General features: G+C 39.9%; 1 protein-coding gene across 1 annotated transcript in view; it reads right to left on the bottom strand.

Moving 5' to 3' along the window:
- The window catches only part of LOC100484394 (anoctamin-4), a 336,625-nt gene that overhangs the window by 142,359 nt on the left and 177,137 nt on the right, over window positions 1–17,129 (bottom strand). The window contains exon 6 of the mRNA XM_034644141.1: window positions 1,620–1,720. Within this exon, the coding sequence (XP_034500032.1) occupies window positions 1,620–1,720 (101 nt within the window). The remainder of the gene's footprint in view (window positions 1–1,619; window positions 1,721–17,129) is intronic.

The raw sequence follows: 17,129 nt of genomic DNA, 5'->3' as shown, positions 1-17,129 counted from the left end.
CTGGATCGCATTCTCTTAACGTGGTATAAGGAAAGTATTAATGCTGCTGGCAGGCAGCACTTTCGTGCTACGTAATGACCATGTAAGAAGTGTTAGCTATGGTACAATCAGGCCCTTCGTATATCAAGTGCCTCCAGGGACTAGGAACTTGCTGTGCATTAACACTGCTCAAGTTTGTACAATCTGCTTGGGTTCTTTGCTTAAGAAATGTGTTCTGGTGGAAGGTTTTGTGAGATTGCTGGGGAGGGATAACGTATCAATTTCACTAAGTTTTACTATCTCACTTATATCTGAACATAGATTTTTGATTGTTGGCTACAAGATGCTGATCTGATATACGACTGTATCTAAGCACAGATTTCTTTTCCTTTTGGTCTTTATGTGTGATATAGTATTAATCCATACTGGACAGTTATAGCATTGATAAATAACTGGCTTTAATTATAATTATAGTGTAACAAATTTCAATGGAAACTAAATTGATAAATGACTCAGTGATTTTATATAATATTTTTTAATCCTTGGGTTCTCAGATTTCCTTTGTTACATTTTAAATACAAAAATAAAAAGTTTAGAACAAAGTTTATCTCAATTCCTTTGAGAATTCTGCCTTGAGGTAAACAGATGCTAGAAATCCCAGCCTCTATTTTGACTTGGTATTAGAATATAAAGGCCAATAAACAAAGAAAATAAGATGCACTAGGGAGATATATTACAGACCTGTGAATGGAAGTTGCCCTTCTCTAAGTGTGTCCCCAGTGCCTCCCGGTCTCTATAATTTTCCACAGCTCATTAGGAGGTGTATTTTAGAATTGGCACCAGTTTCCCTGGTTTCTGTCGTCTGACTTGGTCTTATTGTCAAATTGTGAAGCAAAAGTATTTAATTCTTTAGTCCCTTTAGAACTGTCCTTTGTACTAAATCCTTCCATCTCCTTTAGAAGATTCCATTATTTACTTCCCATATATCTTGGCATTTATAATTTCAAGTTTAATACTTTATTTTAATTCCATCTAGCAAATAGAGATCACTTTTCTTCCTTAATCTGTATGGAAAATATGAATACTTGCTATGAGACGAAGGTAAATTAATCCTTTAAATAACTAAGCAATCCACACAAAGTATTTTCTAATTACCCTTGGAAAAAACATCAATGCTTGTGCTTGCACAGTATTTATGACCTGACTTTTTTTAAATTTAAAAATAGTTTATTTAAAAAATAGACCTCGTTTTTATGAAATTTCTTGAACTTGCTTTACTGGAAGCAGATTTGAATGTCAGGGGGGACCTCCACCACTGATGCCTGGGGTCTGGCCATTCAAAGCAGCAACACACAGGACTTCTGAAAATGGCATTTTAGAAATGAAAATGCCACTTGGAAAATGCTTCTTTCTCATAGGCATTCGACATATCTACCTGCTAAGGACTGAATTAGCCAAGAATTTTCACCTAAAACCATGAAGTCACTAAAAGTCATGAAGACTTATGCATTTCCTAAACATTTAAAGGATCTTCTCTAATAGCGTTCCAGTCTGCATTTCAGTTTTGTTTGTTTCAAGAGAGGAGCACATTAGTTTTACAGGGGAACAGCAGAGACTAGGAAAAATATATTTACACCTACCTGAAAGGCATTCTTACATTCATTTGTTCTGCATATCTTCCAAGCACTTCCCATGGGGCATGCAACTTCACAAAGATAATGTCACTATTTATTAGAGAGGACTGAAACAGAAAAAAGAAACTAAATTGAAAAGTATATCCAAGTGTCCTATGGTTTAAATTGAATTGGAACTTAGAACACATGAATCTATGTGGAGTTTAAGATTTGGGGCATTCTTCAGCAAAAAATTGGGTCCTTATGTGTCTCTATTCATTTAAGAAATATACCACTGTGTGTCAGGCACTGGAGACCCAGCTGTGAACAAAAGAGATATGAATGGCATTTATATTCTACAAATATACAAAAAAAAAAAAACCAAAAAAACCACCAAACCAAAAACAGGCAAAAACTAGTTTAAAAGAAAGGGATAAATTCAGATAGTGATGAATGTTCTGAAGATAACGCAGTTAATGGGAGAAGTTATAGGGAGAGGAGCACACACTACCTTGGGCAGGGGTGCAGAAAAAGCACCTCTGCAGAGGGGACCTACAAATTTGAGACACAAAGGAGCCAGAGCTGGGTAAGAGCATGGGATGAGTGTTCTAGGTACAAAGGCCCTAAGCTGGGAAATCACTTGGCATGTCTGATGCTCAGAGGCAGTAAGGAGAGCAGAGTGGCTGGGGTGTATTCATCATGAAGATCAGCATAAGAAAAGGCTGAAAAGGTGAGAGGAGCCAGCATGTGCAGTGCTTTACCAGCCCCAACAGGACAACTGGACTTTATTTTAGGAACACTGGGAAGTCATTTTGATTTAGGTTTTCAAAGATCACTGTGGCTGCTGCATGGAGAAAACATTATAAGGGAGAGCTGCAGCAAAAGCAGAGAGAAGAAGAGATCTCTCAACCATCAAGACAAAAGCAAAAACTGATGGTGGTGGAGATGGGGGGACTTGGTGATGTGAGTCTTGAATCTGGGTGGGTGTCAGGGAAAGCTTTTTCAAAGGACTGTTCTTTGGCCCAAAACTTTTGCCTCCTCTTGGGCTTTTTATCAATACAGCACATATGGAAGTAAACTAGGACTTCACATTTTATTTTTTTTAAGAGGTTTTATTTGTTTATTTGAGAGAGAGTGAGTGAGAGACGGCACAGGTCAGGGGAGGGGCAGAGGGAGAGGGAGAAGTAGACTCCCCACTGAGCAGGGAGCCCGATGCAGGACTCAATCCCAGGACCCCAGGATCATGACCTGAGCTGAAGGCAGATGCTTAACCGACTGAGCCACCCGGGCGTCTCCCCAATTAGATTTTCTTTGGAAGTCATTTCCCGGGGGTAGGGGTGGGCTGTCGAAGGAGGTAGAAGAAAAATGAGAAAATAGTGAGCCAAACCAGCTTAAACCAGCAAAGTGGTCTATTATTTATCCGTATCTTTTTCACACAGGCTCATTCTGGACTGCATGCCATTTAAATTTTTATAGCATAAGAATGTCAACAGATGTGTTAGGCTTTTGTGGCTTACCTCTCCTTGTAACAGTATTTATAAACAATCCAATACTTCTACACAGCTGGCAAAAATAGAAGCCCAAATTTATGGGGTAAATTTGCACTACAGGGAACTGTTTTTAAATTGCAGATGATGTGCAATTGCAATTCATTGCTCATATTTTCATTCAGAGTCTTCTTGCTGGGCTTATAAATATTGTACTTAATTTATAATAATTCTTCAAGATGTTATGAACATCAAATTAGTATCAACTACAAAGTTTGCAGGGGCTCTGACAGTGCTGAATTTCCCAAAAGGAGGAGGGCCTGGACCCAAATCCACAATGGTGGAGGGCACCCTTTGATATTGGCCTGAAAAACCAAACATTCTGGTAATTCCGGCTTAAATGAGGTTTTAAATTTTAGCTTGGGACAAGCAGAACTCTGACATCTGTAAGCCCCCCCAAAACAAGGAAAGTTTCTATTATTTACAGGTAAATCCTCTGGACCTAGCACAATGTCTGGTCCAGAGGGAGCACATAGCCAGTACTTATCTAATTGACAATATGGTTAGTGAAGTGTGAACAGTTAGTCCTGGTCAGATGAAAGCTGCTTGTCTTGTGAAGCAAGAAGTAACTGTGGATGAAGTGACTCTTGGAGCCAACATAGCTGGTAACAGTAAATAAGGTGCCCAGCCAGGGAAAAGACAAGCCAGTACACATTGAAGATGTGATGGACCAGGGGTAGATCTCTTTGCACGAACTGGTTTTCTATTTAGTAACCCCATTATATCCAATCCTTTCTATACTGGGTGCTTAGAGCTATGTAGCCAGGGTGAGTGTGAACGAGCTCACAGGTGGCAGTGCCCATACAGAACACGGAGAAATTGCACACACCCACAGAAATCTCACCCTGTCCCATACATGTCTGCAGATGCAGATCTGAGATGGTCTCAGCTTATCGGTTGAGCATTTTTGTGTATTGGAAAAGACTGCCATTTCTTTTCCAATATACAGAACAGTTTTCCAAGTTATAAAACAAAAGAAAGGCTCTATTTTCTAAAAAAAAAAAAATGGATCTTATTGTTTATATTAAAGATATACTTCAGAGTCTGAGAAGGTTTTGTGGCTTTCCCACTTGAAAATGTTCATTGTGATAATGGGAATTTTTTTTTTAAAGATTTTATTTATTTGTTTGACAGAGAGACAGCCAGCGAGAGAGGGAACACAAGCAGGGGGAGTGGGAGAGGAAGAAGCAGGCTCATAGCAGAGGAGCCTGATGTGGGGCTCGATCCCAGAACGCCAGGATCACTCCCTGAGCCGAAGGCAGACGCTTAACGACTGCGCCACCCAGGCGCCCCGATAATGAANGGGAGAGGAAGAAGCAGGCTCATAGCAGAGGAGCCTGATGTGGGGCTCGATCCCAGAACGCCAGGATCACGCCCTGAGCCGAAGGCAGACGCTTAACGACTGCGCCACCCAGGCGCCCCGATAATGAGAATTTTTTAAGCTCACTTAGCTTTCCTACAGATTCTACATTCACCGGTTCTTTCTTCTCTCATCTTCCTATGATACAAAGAGGGAAACTGTACAACAAGAAATGTGGGAATGTGAATGATTCACAGACTCAACCAAACTATGATTTATAGCAGAATATCATTTTAGGATATACTCTCTTCATGAAATTATTGTAATTGCTAGGTTTACGGAAAGTAAATACAGTGAAAGAAAACCCATTTTGTAGATCTCCATGAATATATGAAAACATTAAAGAGAATACACTAAAATATTTCTACTTAGGGCACATTTTAAATGCCACATTTCTGTATGTGGAAAAGCCAAGTTCATTATCTGAACAAACACGAAATCAACTAAAATTCTAGTGTGGGATCTCTTCCATTTTCTGCATAAAAGCATAGCTGTTTTGATTCATTCATCATGATAAAAATAACTTCAGTTTGCTTATTTCAATTATAATAATTATAAAGCCATCATTTTATTATTTTGTAGAGCTTTGTAATTTTGGAAGCACTTTCACGTTGTTACCTCATTTTATTCCTACACAAACCTTGCAAGGGAGGCTTTCCTTCAATTTCTTAAAGGGGAGAGAGAGACGGGTCAAGTAATTCACTCATAGCCAAACTGAACATCTATCCCAGATGCAGTTAGCACTCACATCCCTTGACTCCCTTGCCAATTCTACCTAATAAATTCTGAGGTTTAAATAAGTCCATGGCTTTGTACATGCATTGAAGATACATAATTTCTGAATTGTTCTTTTATCAGTTTACACCAACTAAATTGAAAAGAATTTTACATCTTAGAAAACAAAGCAGCAAAAATAAAGCAAAATTAAGCTGTTAATGAACGTAGATTTGATTTGAGACAATTTAAAGTTATTTTCATAATCTTGAGAAAAATGTTAGCTGAATTCCCTTGGATGATGATGGATATTTATTCACAGGTCGTGTGTGTGTGTGTGTGTGTGTGTGTGTGTGTGTAACTTATTACTTACATTCAGTTTTTCAAGGAGGAACTGAACTTCAGCCCAGAAAAATAAATATGAGACAGATTACTGCTAATTATATGGCTCATATATCACTTTTTTCTCTACCACTGAATGATTATGCTACTGTTTCTAAATAGGTTTTTCCTCATTATTAAGTATTCCTTTCCACATAAATCCATGTGTGCAAGTGACAAAGCAAAGAGAAATGAAAATGATTTTTTGAAACAGAGTCATTTCATTAATATCTCGCCCCTTAGGTTAGAACCATGGGGAGAAGAAAAATGGCCAGTTAGAGGAGTTTGGAAAACATCCTGAGAAATTAAGAAGTAGCATGGAAACTACCTGCAGTAGAAATAGATAATATTCACAGAAAACATTCCTTCCTCCTTTCCTTCATTCAGCAAGATCCCATTCAACACCTTCTATGCACTCAATGCTAGGAGTACAAGGGTATATATAAGTCCTGGGCCTCACCTGGGCATGTCATGATCTAGTAAGGGAGAGTTAAATCAAGCAACAGTAAGGGAAAGAAGAAATACCATGCCATTATCTAATTCAAGCCATCTCTCTAAGACATATATATGGATGTACACATGTTTACATCTCATGACCCTGATACCATTGCTGAGAAGGAGATGCTGATGGAGAGACAGGTTTGGAAGTGGGGCATGGAGATACAGCACAAACTCAGTTTTGGAAATGTTAAGTTTCAGTTACCTACGAGAAGATGCCTTGTAGGTAGATAAATTAGTCTGGAACTCAGGGGAGCAGTCTGGGCCAGAGATACAAAGTAAGCATGGCCAGGACATAGATGGTATTTAAATCATGGGACTGGAAGAGGTCCCTTTGAGAGAAAGTATAGGTGCATAGCCACATGGGTAGCTGAACTTCAGAGGTTAGTTTAAGAATGCAGACTCTGGATTTGTATCTTTGGAATAAATACCTAGTAATGCAACTTCTGGGTCACAGGGGAGGTCTATTTTTAACTTTTTGAGGGACCTCCATACTGTTTTCCAGAGTAACTGCACTAGTTTGAATTCCTACCAGGGGTGTAAGAGGGCACCTGCACCCCAATGTTTATAGCAGCAATGTCCACAATAGCCAAACTATGGAAAGAGCCCAGATGTCCATCGACAGATGAATGGATAAAGAAGATGAGGTATTTATATACAACGGAATATCACTCAGCCACCAAAAAGAATGAAATCTTGCCATTTGCAACAATGTGGATGGAACTATATGGTATCATCCTAAGTGAAATAAGTCATTTAGAGAAAGACAATTATCATATGATTTCATTTATATGTGGAATTTAGAAAACAAAACAGATCAATATAGGGAAAAATAAAATAAGACAAAATCAGAGAGGGATATAAACCGTAAAAGACTCTTAACTCTATGAAATAAACTGAGGGTTGCTGGAGGGGATAGGGTAACTGGGTGATGGGTATTAAGGAAGGCACGGGATGGAATGAGCACTGGGTGTTATATGTAACTGATAAATCACTAAATTCTACCTCTGAAACTAATAATACACTATATGTTAACTATATTGAGTTTGAATAAATTAAAAGAGGAAAAACAACAACAAAAAGAATGTAGACTCTGAGGTCAGACTACACATATTCATATTCATATGTGTCCCTCTTACTAGCTTTGTGATCTTGGGCAAGCTATCTAACCTCAGTTTGTTCAACTGTAATATGGGAAATGACAGCAATATCTAATTATGGAATCATATTAAATGGCATAATATGGATAAGATGCACAGGTAAAAACACGTTAGTTATCATGATCTCCAAGAAGGGCCATGCCATATTGGTGATGTTGGGAAGAACACAGCACTCCTACTCATCCAAGTTACAACCGTAAATGTGGCAAATAAGGAACCAGTATCTGAGAAGAATTTTCCATTCTTTGACTACAAGTCTAAGTATGAAGAAACCCTGAGAGTCAAGGCCCCAATTTCTGTCTCAGGGTCCCTCCATGGTCCCCAGGGTCTTTTATATGTTCCTCTAGGGACATTCACTCATTAAGATTCAACAGATATCCATTGACTACTACANAGTCTAAGTATGAAGAAACCCTGAGAGTCAAGGCCCCAATTTCTGTCTCAGGGTCCCTCCATGGTCCCCAGGTCTTTTATATGTTCCTCTAGGGACATTCACTCATTAAGATTCAACAGATATCCATTGACTACTACATATCAGATACTCGGCTGAATATACAAGGTAGACAGAATTTAGTTTCTAGTAGTAGACAAACATTAAACAAATAAACATGATTTAAAATTATGAGAAGTGACAAAAAGGAAAAAAATATAATGCTGTGGGAGAGAAGAACTGGAGGCACCTGGCTTTAGATTGCTGGCTGATCTCTGAAGGTATGGCATCTAACCTGAGATCCAAAAGATGAGAAAGTGCTAGCCATGGAGAAACCAAGTGAAGAGCATTCCAGGCAGAGGGAACAGCAAGTACAAAGACCTGGAGATTGTACCATAAATTCAAAGACTCAGGTGACTGGACATTATAAAGTGTGAGGTAGGGAGAGTTACCAGAGATGGAGTTGGAGAAAATGGCTGTAGACAGATCATGCGAGGCCAAGTTCAATGTGGTAAGGAGTTCAGATTTTATTCTGTAAGGTCATTTAGAAGTCACCAATGGGTTAAACGCAGGAAGGTAACAGAATTCCTTGTTTTACAGAGTGTACTCTAAATGCTCTGTGGAAAATGTCCCAGAGGAAACACAAGACTTGGAAGGTCAATAGGAAAGTTATTCAGGAGGTCAGCTGAGACAAGATAATGGCTGAAACCAGAAGGTAGATGTAGTAAGGAAAAAATGGAACAGACTAGAGATTAATTTGGAGGTAGATCTGAAAGGATTTGGGATTGGTCAAAGGAGGAGAGAGAGAAAAAAAATCCAGTGTCCAGATGCGTGGGCATGTTGTTTCACCTGGAAAAGTGGATGGACAGTAGTACTGCACAATGAATTAGAGAAGAATCAGGGAAAAGATGTCTGTTTACTCCAGGATATGCTATGTTTGAGATCCCTGGGAGATATTTACATACAAGTGTGAAGTAGGCAAATGGGTAGGTGAGTCTGGCTCAGGGCAGGGGTTGGGGAGATGGGACTTACTAATTTGAGAATTACAGACAATCCACTGATATTTAAAAGCACAGAACTTGATGAGGTTACCTAAGGAAGAAGCAAAGACTAGGCATTAGGGCACATCGACATTTAGAAGGTCTGGAAGAGGAGAAAGCAGCCATCAGAGGAGACTAAGAAGGAGCCACCAGAGAGGGAGGTGGGAAACAAGAAGAGGGACAAAATAGAAGCTGGGAGGAATGGGGGTTTCTAGAAGGATGACAGCTCAGGGAACCCTTCCCACAGCTCCCCCAGGCTGCTGCCTGACGGTGGCCTTATTCAGCAGTGCCATGTCTCATCTCTGCTGCTACAGCTGCCTCTTGGTGCTTGCTGACACTGCCGTTGGCCCTGGCTCTAAAGAAGATGGAGGACTGAGGTGGAACTGTTTCCAACAGTGTTCAGCTTGTTCTCTGAAAGAAAGCCAGGAACTTCCACGAGGAGTCTGAACTAATTTCAAGGAGGGCACACAAGTACCAAGCCATGTCTCTCCCAAGTCCTCTCCCTGCCACACGCAAACCAGCAGCAAAGAATGAAGCCCAGGCATGGCTCCCTTAGCCCACGCTGGGGAGAGCTGTCAGCCCTCTCAGAGCACTCTGTCAAGGGGTCAGAAGTGGGTTGAGTCTCTGCTCTGCACCTGGAGTTCCCTGTCTCTGGCTGTATGCTCTCCACACTCCTCCCAGGAATTCTCAGGCAAAAACTCCTGGCAACCTCCGGGAATTTCTGAGACGGTCATGCAGATCGACCTCTGCTCTACCTCCACGCCCTCATCACACACACATCACACACACATATGCTGATTTCAAAGACAAAGCTCATTGTAATTTGAGTTTCATTTTACATCTATGATACAGGTCTGAATGAGATCATGATCTCGTACACAGTCACACATGGATAGTGTGTGTGTATGTGTATATAAAGGAAATATACCAGAAATCACATTTGCCACAGAAATCTTATTCTGGGAAATTTTTATCAATTTATTTTCATTTCAGGTCCATTTTCACTGGTTGGTTTATATTAAAACATGGTGGCAATTCTTAAAAAGTAGCAGGAGAAAGAAAAGCAATTTAAAAGGATTTGGTTAATCATTTAACATTCATTGCAGGGGTATTAATCACTAGCTTTGTGCTGAGAAAGGGTCATTTGTGTTATAATGAGGCAACTAACTCTGATGTGCCTTGGCCTATACAAAAAAAGGAGACAGTTGCTGTCCATGAGCAGCTAATACCCCAGCCACAGATATATAATAACTGCATACATAATTTGAGAAAAATTATAAAATAAATAAACAATGCACAATACCCAACCTTTCTTTATCTATTGAAAAAACAGAGTAGAGAAACCACATGGTGTAATGGTTAAAAGTCCTAGCTTTGGAATTCCTAAACTTTGGAATTCAAGGTTCAAGGGCCAGATATGCTACCTTAGCAGCTGATTACCCTGAGCAAAATATTTCATCTCTATAAGCCTCCATTCTCTCATCTGCGAAATGTGAATAACAGCATTTACTTCAGATTTCTTCTTAGGACTACAAGGTTTAAGGCATGCCAAGTATTTTGTTAGTTCCTTGTGCACTAAACATGCTCTTTAAATGGTGAGGAATGTATGTGATTCATCATCAAAGGCATTTAAAAATATTTTCAAAAGTTACAGCTTTGATTGAGGGACAAAAAAGATCACTTTCTTCCAACCTGGTTTGCAAATTTTGGCCATGAAAATATAGTGATGGAACATTAGGAATAAGGAGGTATTTGCTTGGAGGGACTAGGAAATGCAGTTGCATGTGAGAACTGAAGATTGTTCCTCTCCACGGATATCACAGAGTGAAAGTCTGACTCAAGGGAGCCTGCCTCTCTCACTTGCAAGCTCATTAGATTCTGGTTTCATCTCAAGTAAAGAGATTGGGGTTATGTCTGTACCTAAAAGGAAGAGGGAACAGATGGAATGGGAGAATGAAATGGAGGTCTGTTTGGAAATAGTCTCCATAGGTGTGTCTGTCCACAGCACCCCGAGAAGTCCAGGGGCCCTACAAGAGGCTGCCAAAGTTAAAAAGGCCCCTTCATCATCTTAGGTCAACTAAACTCAAAAGATGATGCCAAATCCTTTTTTTAAACTTGAAGGAAATGGGCTTAAAAGAGCTGGAACTTAGGACACAGAAGACTAAAGAAGACCTAGGCATAGATACTTTCCAAAAGTATCTAGAAGTATCCTTGGCTTGCCTTGAAAGGTAACCATTGGCCAACAACCGACTGGGTGCTGCTGTGCAGTGGAAAGAACACCTGGGCAGGTCCTGCCACCGCTCTCCATTGCACACCTGGGTAAGTCACTTCACTCTTCTCTCAGTTCCCCTCTGACCACACGGAGGTAACATGACCCCTGAATGCCAAACTTCCAGGGCTTTTTTGAGGCACAGATTGGCATAAGCTGTGAAAGCACGTTGAAAACTACCCAGTCCTGGCCCTGTCTCTGACTGGACCATAGATTTGGAAACTGGCTTCTTCCTCTCTGCCCTCAGTTTCCTCACCTACAGAAGGAAGGTCTGGAATCATTCAGTTTGTTCCAAACGGGTTCAATGGAAGTGCACCTGGAAATCGTGGTGCTCTTGCAGATGGCCATGAATCTCATCCTGGGAACTGTAATTTAACACTCACTCACTTACCCATTCATGTATTCCACAAACCTGTACTGAGAGCCTACGAGGTGTCAGGAGGACAGCTATGAATCAGACTGAATCACGGCTTCTGTGAATTCTACTGGGGAGAGAGACTCTCAATAAACAGATATATAAAATTTCTGATGGTATGCTTTGAAAAAGAATATAGAAGGGTAAGGAAATAGAAAGTAATGGTGGGAAGAAGAGGTTATTTTAGATAGTCGTGTGAATAGGCTTTTTGATAAGATGACATTTGAGCAGAAACCTGAAGAAAGTGCATAAGAATGCAGTTTCATTATCCAGGGAGAGAACATTCCAGGCAGCAAGAAGAGTCAAAGGCAAAGGGCCCAAGGCATAAATATGCCTCACGTTTCATTTTATTGAGCACAAAGGGTCAAATCAGGGTAGTCACTTGCACCTGTTCTGTATCCCCTTAGGCAAATAGCTGGATGTCGCTTTCTCATAACTATACTGGTAGGAAAACAAAGCAAACCCTTAAAATGCTGGGTCAAAGAAATATTAATTTCAGCTAGGAACTCAGATAAGCCTCTCGGAGAAAAAGACTGCAGGGGTTCAGACCTAAAGACACATTCAGATTGAAAATGAAGGGGTGAAAAAAGATATCCATGCAAATAGAAATAAAAAAAAAAAAAGACAGGGTAGCAATACTTACATTAAAAAATAGACATAAAAAAAGACTTTAACAAGACACAAAGAAGGGCATTACATAAGGACAAAGGGATCAGTTGAACAAGAGGATAAAATAACTGTTAACCTCTATGCACCCAACATAGGAGCACCTAAATATATAAAGCAAATATTAACAGACATAAAAGTAAAAATTGACAGTAGTACAATAATAGTAGGAGACTTTAACACCCCACTTACATCAGTGAGTAGATCATCCAGACAGAAAAATCAATAAGAAAACAGTAGCTTTGAATGACACATTAGAACAGATGGACTTAAGAGATATATACAGAACATTCTGTCCCAAAACAGCAGGAGACATATTTTTTTCAAGTGCACATTGAATATTCTCCAGGATAAATCATGTTAGACCACAAAACATGTCTCAATAAATTAAGAAGATTGAAATCACATCAAGGATCTTTTCTGAGCAAAATGCCACGACTAGAAATCAAGTACAAGAAAAAAAAATGGAAAAAATACAAACACATGAAGGCTAAACAACATACTACTAAACAACCAATGGGTAAAGGAAGAAATCAAAGAGGAAACAAAAAAAATACATGCAGACAAAAGAAAATGGAAACATAACTGTTCAAATCTTTGGGTCAGCAAAAGCAGTTCTGAAAGGGAATTTATAGTGATACAGGCTTACCTCAAGAAACAAGAAAAATCTCAATCTAACCTTACACATAAAGAAACCAGAAAAAGAAGAATAAAGCCCAAATTTAGTAGAAGGAAAGTAATAATAAAGATCAGAGTAGAGGGGAGCCTGGGTGGCTGGGTCGGTTCAGCATCTGGCTCTTGGTTCTGGCTCAGGTCATGATCTCAGGGTGGGATCGAGCCCTGCGTTGGGGTCTGCACTCAGCAAGGAGTCTGCTGGAGATTCTTTCCCTCTTCCACTGCCCCTCCCCCTGCCTGTACTTTCTTTTTCTCAAATAATAAAGAAAATCTTTTAAAGATCAGAATAGAAATGGAGAAAAAAAAGAATAGAAATGATCAATGAAATCAATAAGTAGTTCTTTGAAAAGATAAACAAAACTGATTAACCTTCAGCCAGATTCATCAAGACAAAAAGAGTGGACTGAAGTATATAAATTTGTGCAACCGCTGCGGAAAACAGTATGGTGGTTCCTCAAACAATTAAAAATAGAACTACCATACAATCCAATACTTCTACTACTGGGTATTTACCCAGAGAAAATGAAAACACTAATTCAAAAAGATATATGCAGCCCTATGTTTACTGCAGCATTATTTACAATATCTAAGTTATGGAAGCAACCTAAGTGTCCAATGACAGATGAATGGATAAAGAAGATGTGGGCTGTGTGTGGGTGACCCTATATTATACCCTAGAGGATATTATGCTAGGTGAAATAAGTCCGACACAGAAAGACAAATACCGTATGATTTCACTTATATATGGAATCTAAAAAACAAAGCAGAAACAGAATCACAAATACAATGAACAAACTGGTGGTTGCTGGGGGGAGGGTGAAGTGGATAACGAAGTACAAACTTTCGGTTATAAAATAAGTAAGTCACGGAGATGAAAAATACAGCATAGGGAATGCAGTCAATAATATTGTAATACTGTTATATGGTGACAGATGGTAACAACACTTATGGTGAGCACAGAATAATGTATAGTGTTGTCAAATCACTATGTTGCACACCTGAAACTAATAACATTGTATGTCAACTATAGTTCAACTAGAAAAAAACAAAAACAAAAACAACCAGCGGTAGAGGTGGGAGCAGTTACACGGTGCTACCACATGCTAGGAAGTATTTTAGGGGTTTTACATACATTAAATAATATAATCTTCACCAAACCCTATGAGGCAAGCACTAGTATTATCCTCATTTATTGCAGACAAGAAACCAAAGCACAAAGAGGTAGAGTACCTTTGCTAAGACCACACAGCAACTAAGGAGTAGAACCTAGGTTCTCGAGGCATTTGGACTTCAGAACAGTTGCTCCACATTAGCTGGGGCTAATGTGAATGTATTTTCTCATGGATTCAATTCCACTGTCATTTTATCTTTTGGAAAAATGCTTAGTTACACATTGGAATCCACGGACTAGTGCATACGGTTCCCTCTACACATCCTAAAATGAATGTAAGGCCAGTAGTAAAAATAAATTTGAAACCCGGTTCTTCCACTCATGACGTATATTTCTGGGCATGTTTCTTAGTTCATGAGCCTCCATTTCCTCATTTGTAAAACAGGGGTAACAGCACACACCTTGCAGGGTTGTTCTGAAACTGACATGGTTGTGCTGCAAATGGCTGAAAGAGGATTTCATCCTCCTCCCAGAGTTACTGAATGCTTGGTGGACATTCTGTTAACCCCTAGCTGATGCTGCAATTTCGTGGTGGATCAGGAATCTACTCTCTAAAACTGATGGAGAACTGTACATTTCTGGAGGGGTAAAGGGCTCGAGGTAATCACTAAGCAATTTCTGCTCCTCTCAGCAGGGCTGCCATCTAGCCACTTGCACTTATCTGAGCTTCCATTTTCTCTGAAAAATGAGGGCATAGGTCTCTAAGGAGACTTTTTTTTTTCTTTTTTGCATTTTTATACTTGATTCCTTTAGTGACACATGAGAATTTGTGTAGTTCAAAAAGGCTCTTCAGCTGATTCTGATGTAATTCTCTACAACTCATGTGCTCATGCACATACACATAGTCACTATGCCCTGGTGTAGAGAAACCTCTGAGGTACTGTATATATTCCTAAATGGCCTCAACGTTCATTCCCTGAGAAGGATGTTAGTGTCAGCAATAGGAAATATGTGTGTGAAATGACTGCTCACTCCTCTTCAGCAGACCTTTAAATGGGGTTGCCCATTCATGCTCTAGTCTCATCTACTTGTTTTCCCTGGATGACCTCATCCCTTCCCAATGGCTTTCAATGTCACCTATTGTCCAAAGTCTCCCAGAATCTCATCTCTGGCCCAGACCTCTCTTCTGAGTTCCAGATCAGCATAGCCAATGACCACCATGATGATACTTGCCCTTGGCTGTCTCATTGGCACATCAGACTCAATGTGTTTAAAATGGATCCACTTCTCTGGCAAAACTGCTCTTCTCCTGAGTACCCCCAGATTCAGGAAATGGCAAAACCACCCACCAAGTTGCTCAAGTCCAGGAGTTGTCTTTGACTTCTTCCTTACCCCACATACAATTACTCACCATGTCTTATTGATTCTCCCTCTTAAAATGCCTTTGAATCTGCCCACTTCTATCTCCACTGCCACCATCCTCCTTTGAGCCACCATCATCTATCTCCTCAAAAACTGCAGCAGCCTCTTAGCTGGGCTCATTCCAATTCCCTTCTTCCCTCCTCTCCCCCAAATCCCATTCTTGCCTTGTGTATTTTCACTGGCACCAGAAACATCTTTAAAAATGCATTGTGATCCATGGTTTCCTGTGGCTTTCTGGAAAATCACTAATGTGGTTATTTCATGCCTCTCTTTCTTTCTCTAGGTTCCAGTCACATGGGCCCTTCTTCTTTTTTCTAAATCACCAAGCTCCTGACAGTCTCAGGGTATTCTCATATGCTATTTTCTCTGCCTGATAGATTCCAGGCTCTTTCGGGTCTCAAGTTACTTGGTAGGCAGAATTTTAATACTGTCCCAAGATTCCCACCCTCCTGGTATACTCGTCCTGTATAACCTCCTCTCCTTGAGTGTGTGTGGAACCTGTGAATATGGGGGACTATCACTTCTGGGATGGAGATACGGATCTGCTGACTTGGAGTTAATCACAAGCACAGATTACCCTGGATTGGTCTGAACTAATTAGGTGAGTCCTTAAAAGAGAGTCTCAAGATCAGAGAGGTTCTGCTGTTGGTTTTGAAGAAGTGAGCTATGTGTTGTAAGGGGATCTATAACGGCGAGGAATCATGAGTGGTTCTAGGAGCGGAGAGCAATCCCTGGTTGGCAGCCAGCAAGAAAATGGGGGTGTTGGTGCTACAACCTCTAGAAACTAAATTTTGCTAAAAACCATGTAAGAGAAGCTTAAGCTCCAGAAAGGAATGCAGCCTGGCTGACATCTGATGGCAGCCTTGTGGGATCCTGATCAAAGATCCTGTTCAATTATACCTGAACTCCTGACACCTACAGAAACTATGAAATCATAAACATAGGTTATTTTAAGCCTTTTAAGTTTGAGGTAATCTCTTATGCAGCAATTTAAAACTAATACAGGTCACATTTCAATGAGTTAATTCTGTAATTATGTATTACTCTGTTGTCTCTAGGAGACTGTTCAGCTTCTCCACAGCTGTATTCCCAATACCCAGTATGTTACTAAGCACATAGTCATTGAGAATGAATGTTCCCTAAATTAATTTATGAACGTCTTGGGATCTAGACTATGAGTAACTTTTTCATGTTGTTGATTACCTTGTTAAAACCCTATTAGAAAAAAATTCCTCTTCTTGCCAAAACAAAGGTTTTAAAATGGCTTAAATTTATGAGGAGCTCAAGCAAACACTCCTTTAGGTCACAATCAGGAAAGATCCAGGGCTAAGGAGCTAAACACAGATCTTCACACACTTCATCAAAGGTTCCCTCTGGTGCCATTAAGTGAACACCAATGCAATCTACTCTTGGTTACTCTGCATCAACCCTGGTGATCCCCTCACCAAGCTTAGGAAACTTATTACATCAGGATATCTGAAGAAAATCAATGTTTGGTCTATCAGTCCAGATGGGCTAAGTTATGCAGCAAAAATAAATAACCCCAAATATCAGTGACTTAAAATGGTAGAGCTACGTTGTCAATATGGTAGCTACTGGCCATATATGGCTACTGAGCACTTAAAATATAGCTAGGTGATAAATGAGTAAAACCATATAATTGTCTTTCTCTGCTTGACTTATTTTGCTTAGCATTATCTCCTCCAGTCCCGTCCATGTTGCAGCAAATGATGAGAAATCGTTCTTTTTGATGGCTGAGTAATATTCCATTGTATATATGGACCACAACTTCTTAATCCAGTCATCTGTTGAAGGCCATCTCGGCTCCTTCCACGATTTAGCTATTGTG

Source organism: Ailuropoda melanoleuca, chromosome 15 (genome assembly GCF_002007445.2).
Source record: "Ailuropoda melanoleuca isolate Jingjing chromosome 15, ASM200744v2, whole genome shotgun sequence".
In the NCBI taxonomy this organism is placed as follows: Eukaryota; Metazoa; Chordata; class Mammalia; order Carnivora; family Ursidae; genus Ailuropoda; species Ailuropoda melanoleuca.
The sequence above is the reverse complement of the archived record's forward strand: the minus strand, read 5'-3'. Positions and strand labels throughout refer to the sequence as shown.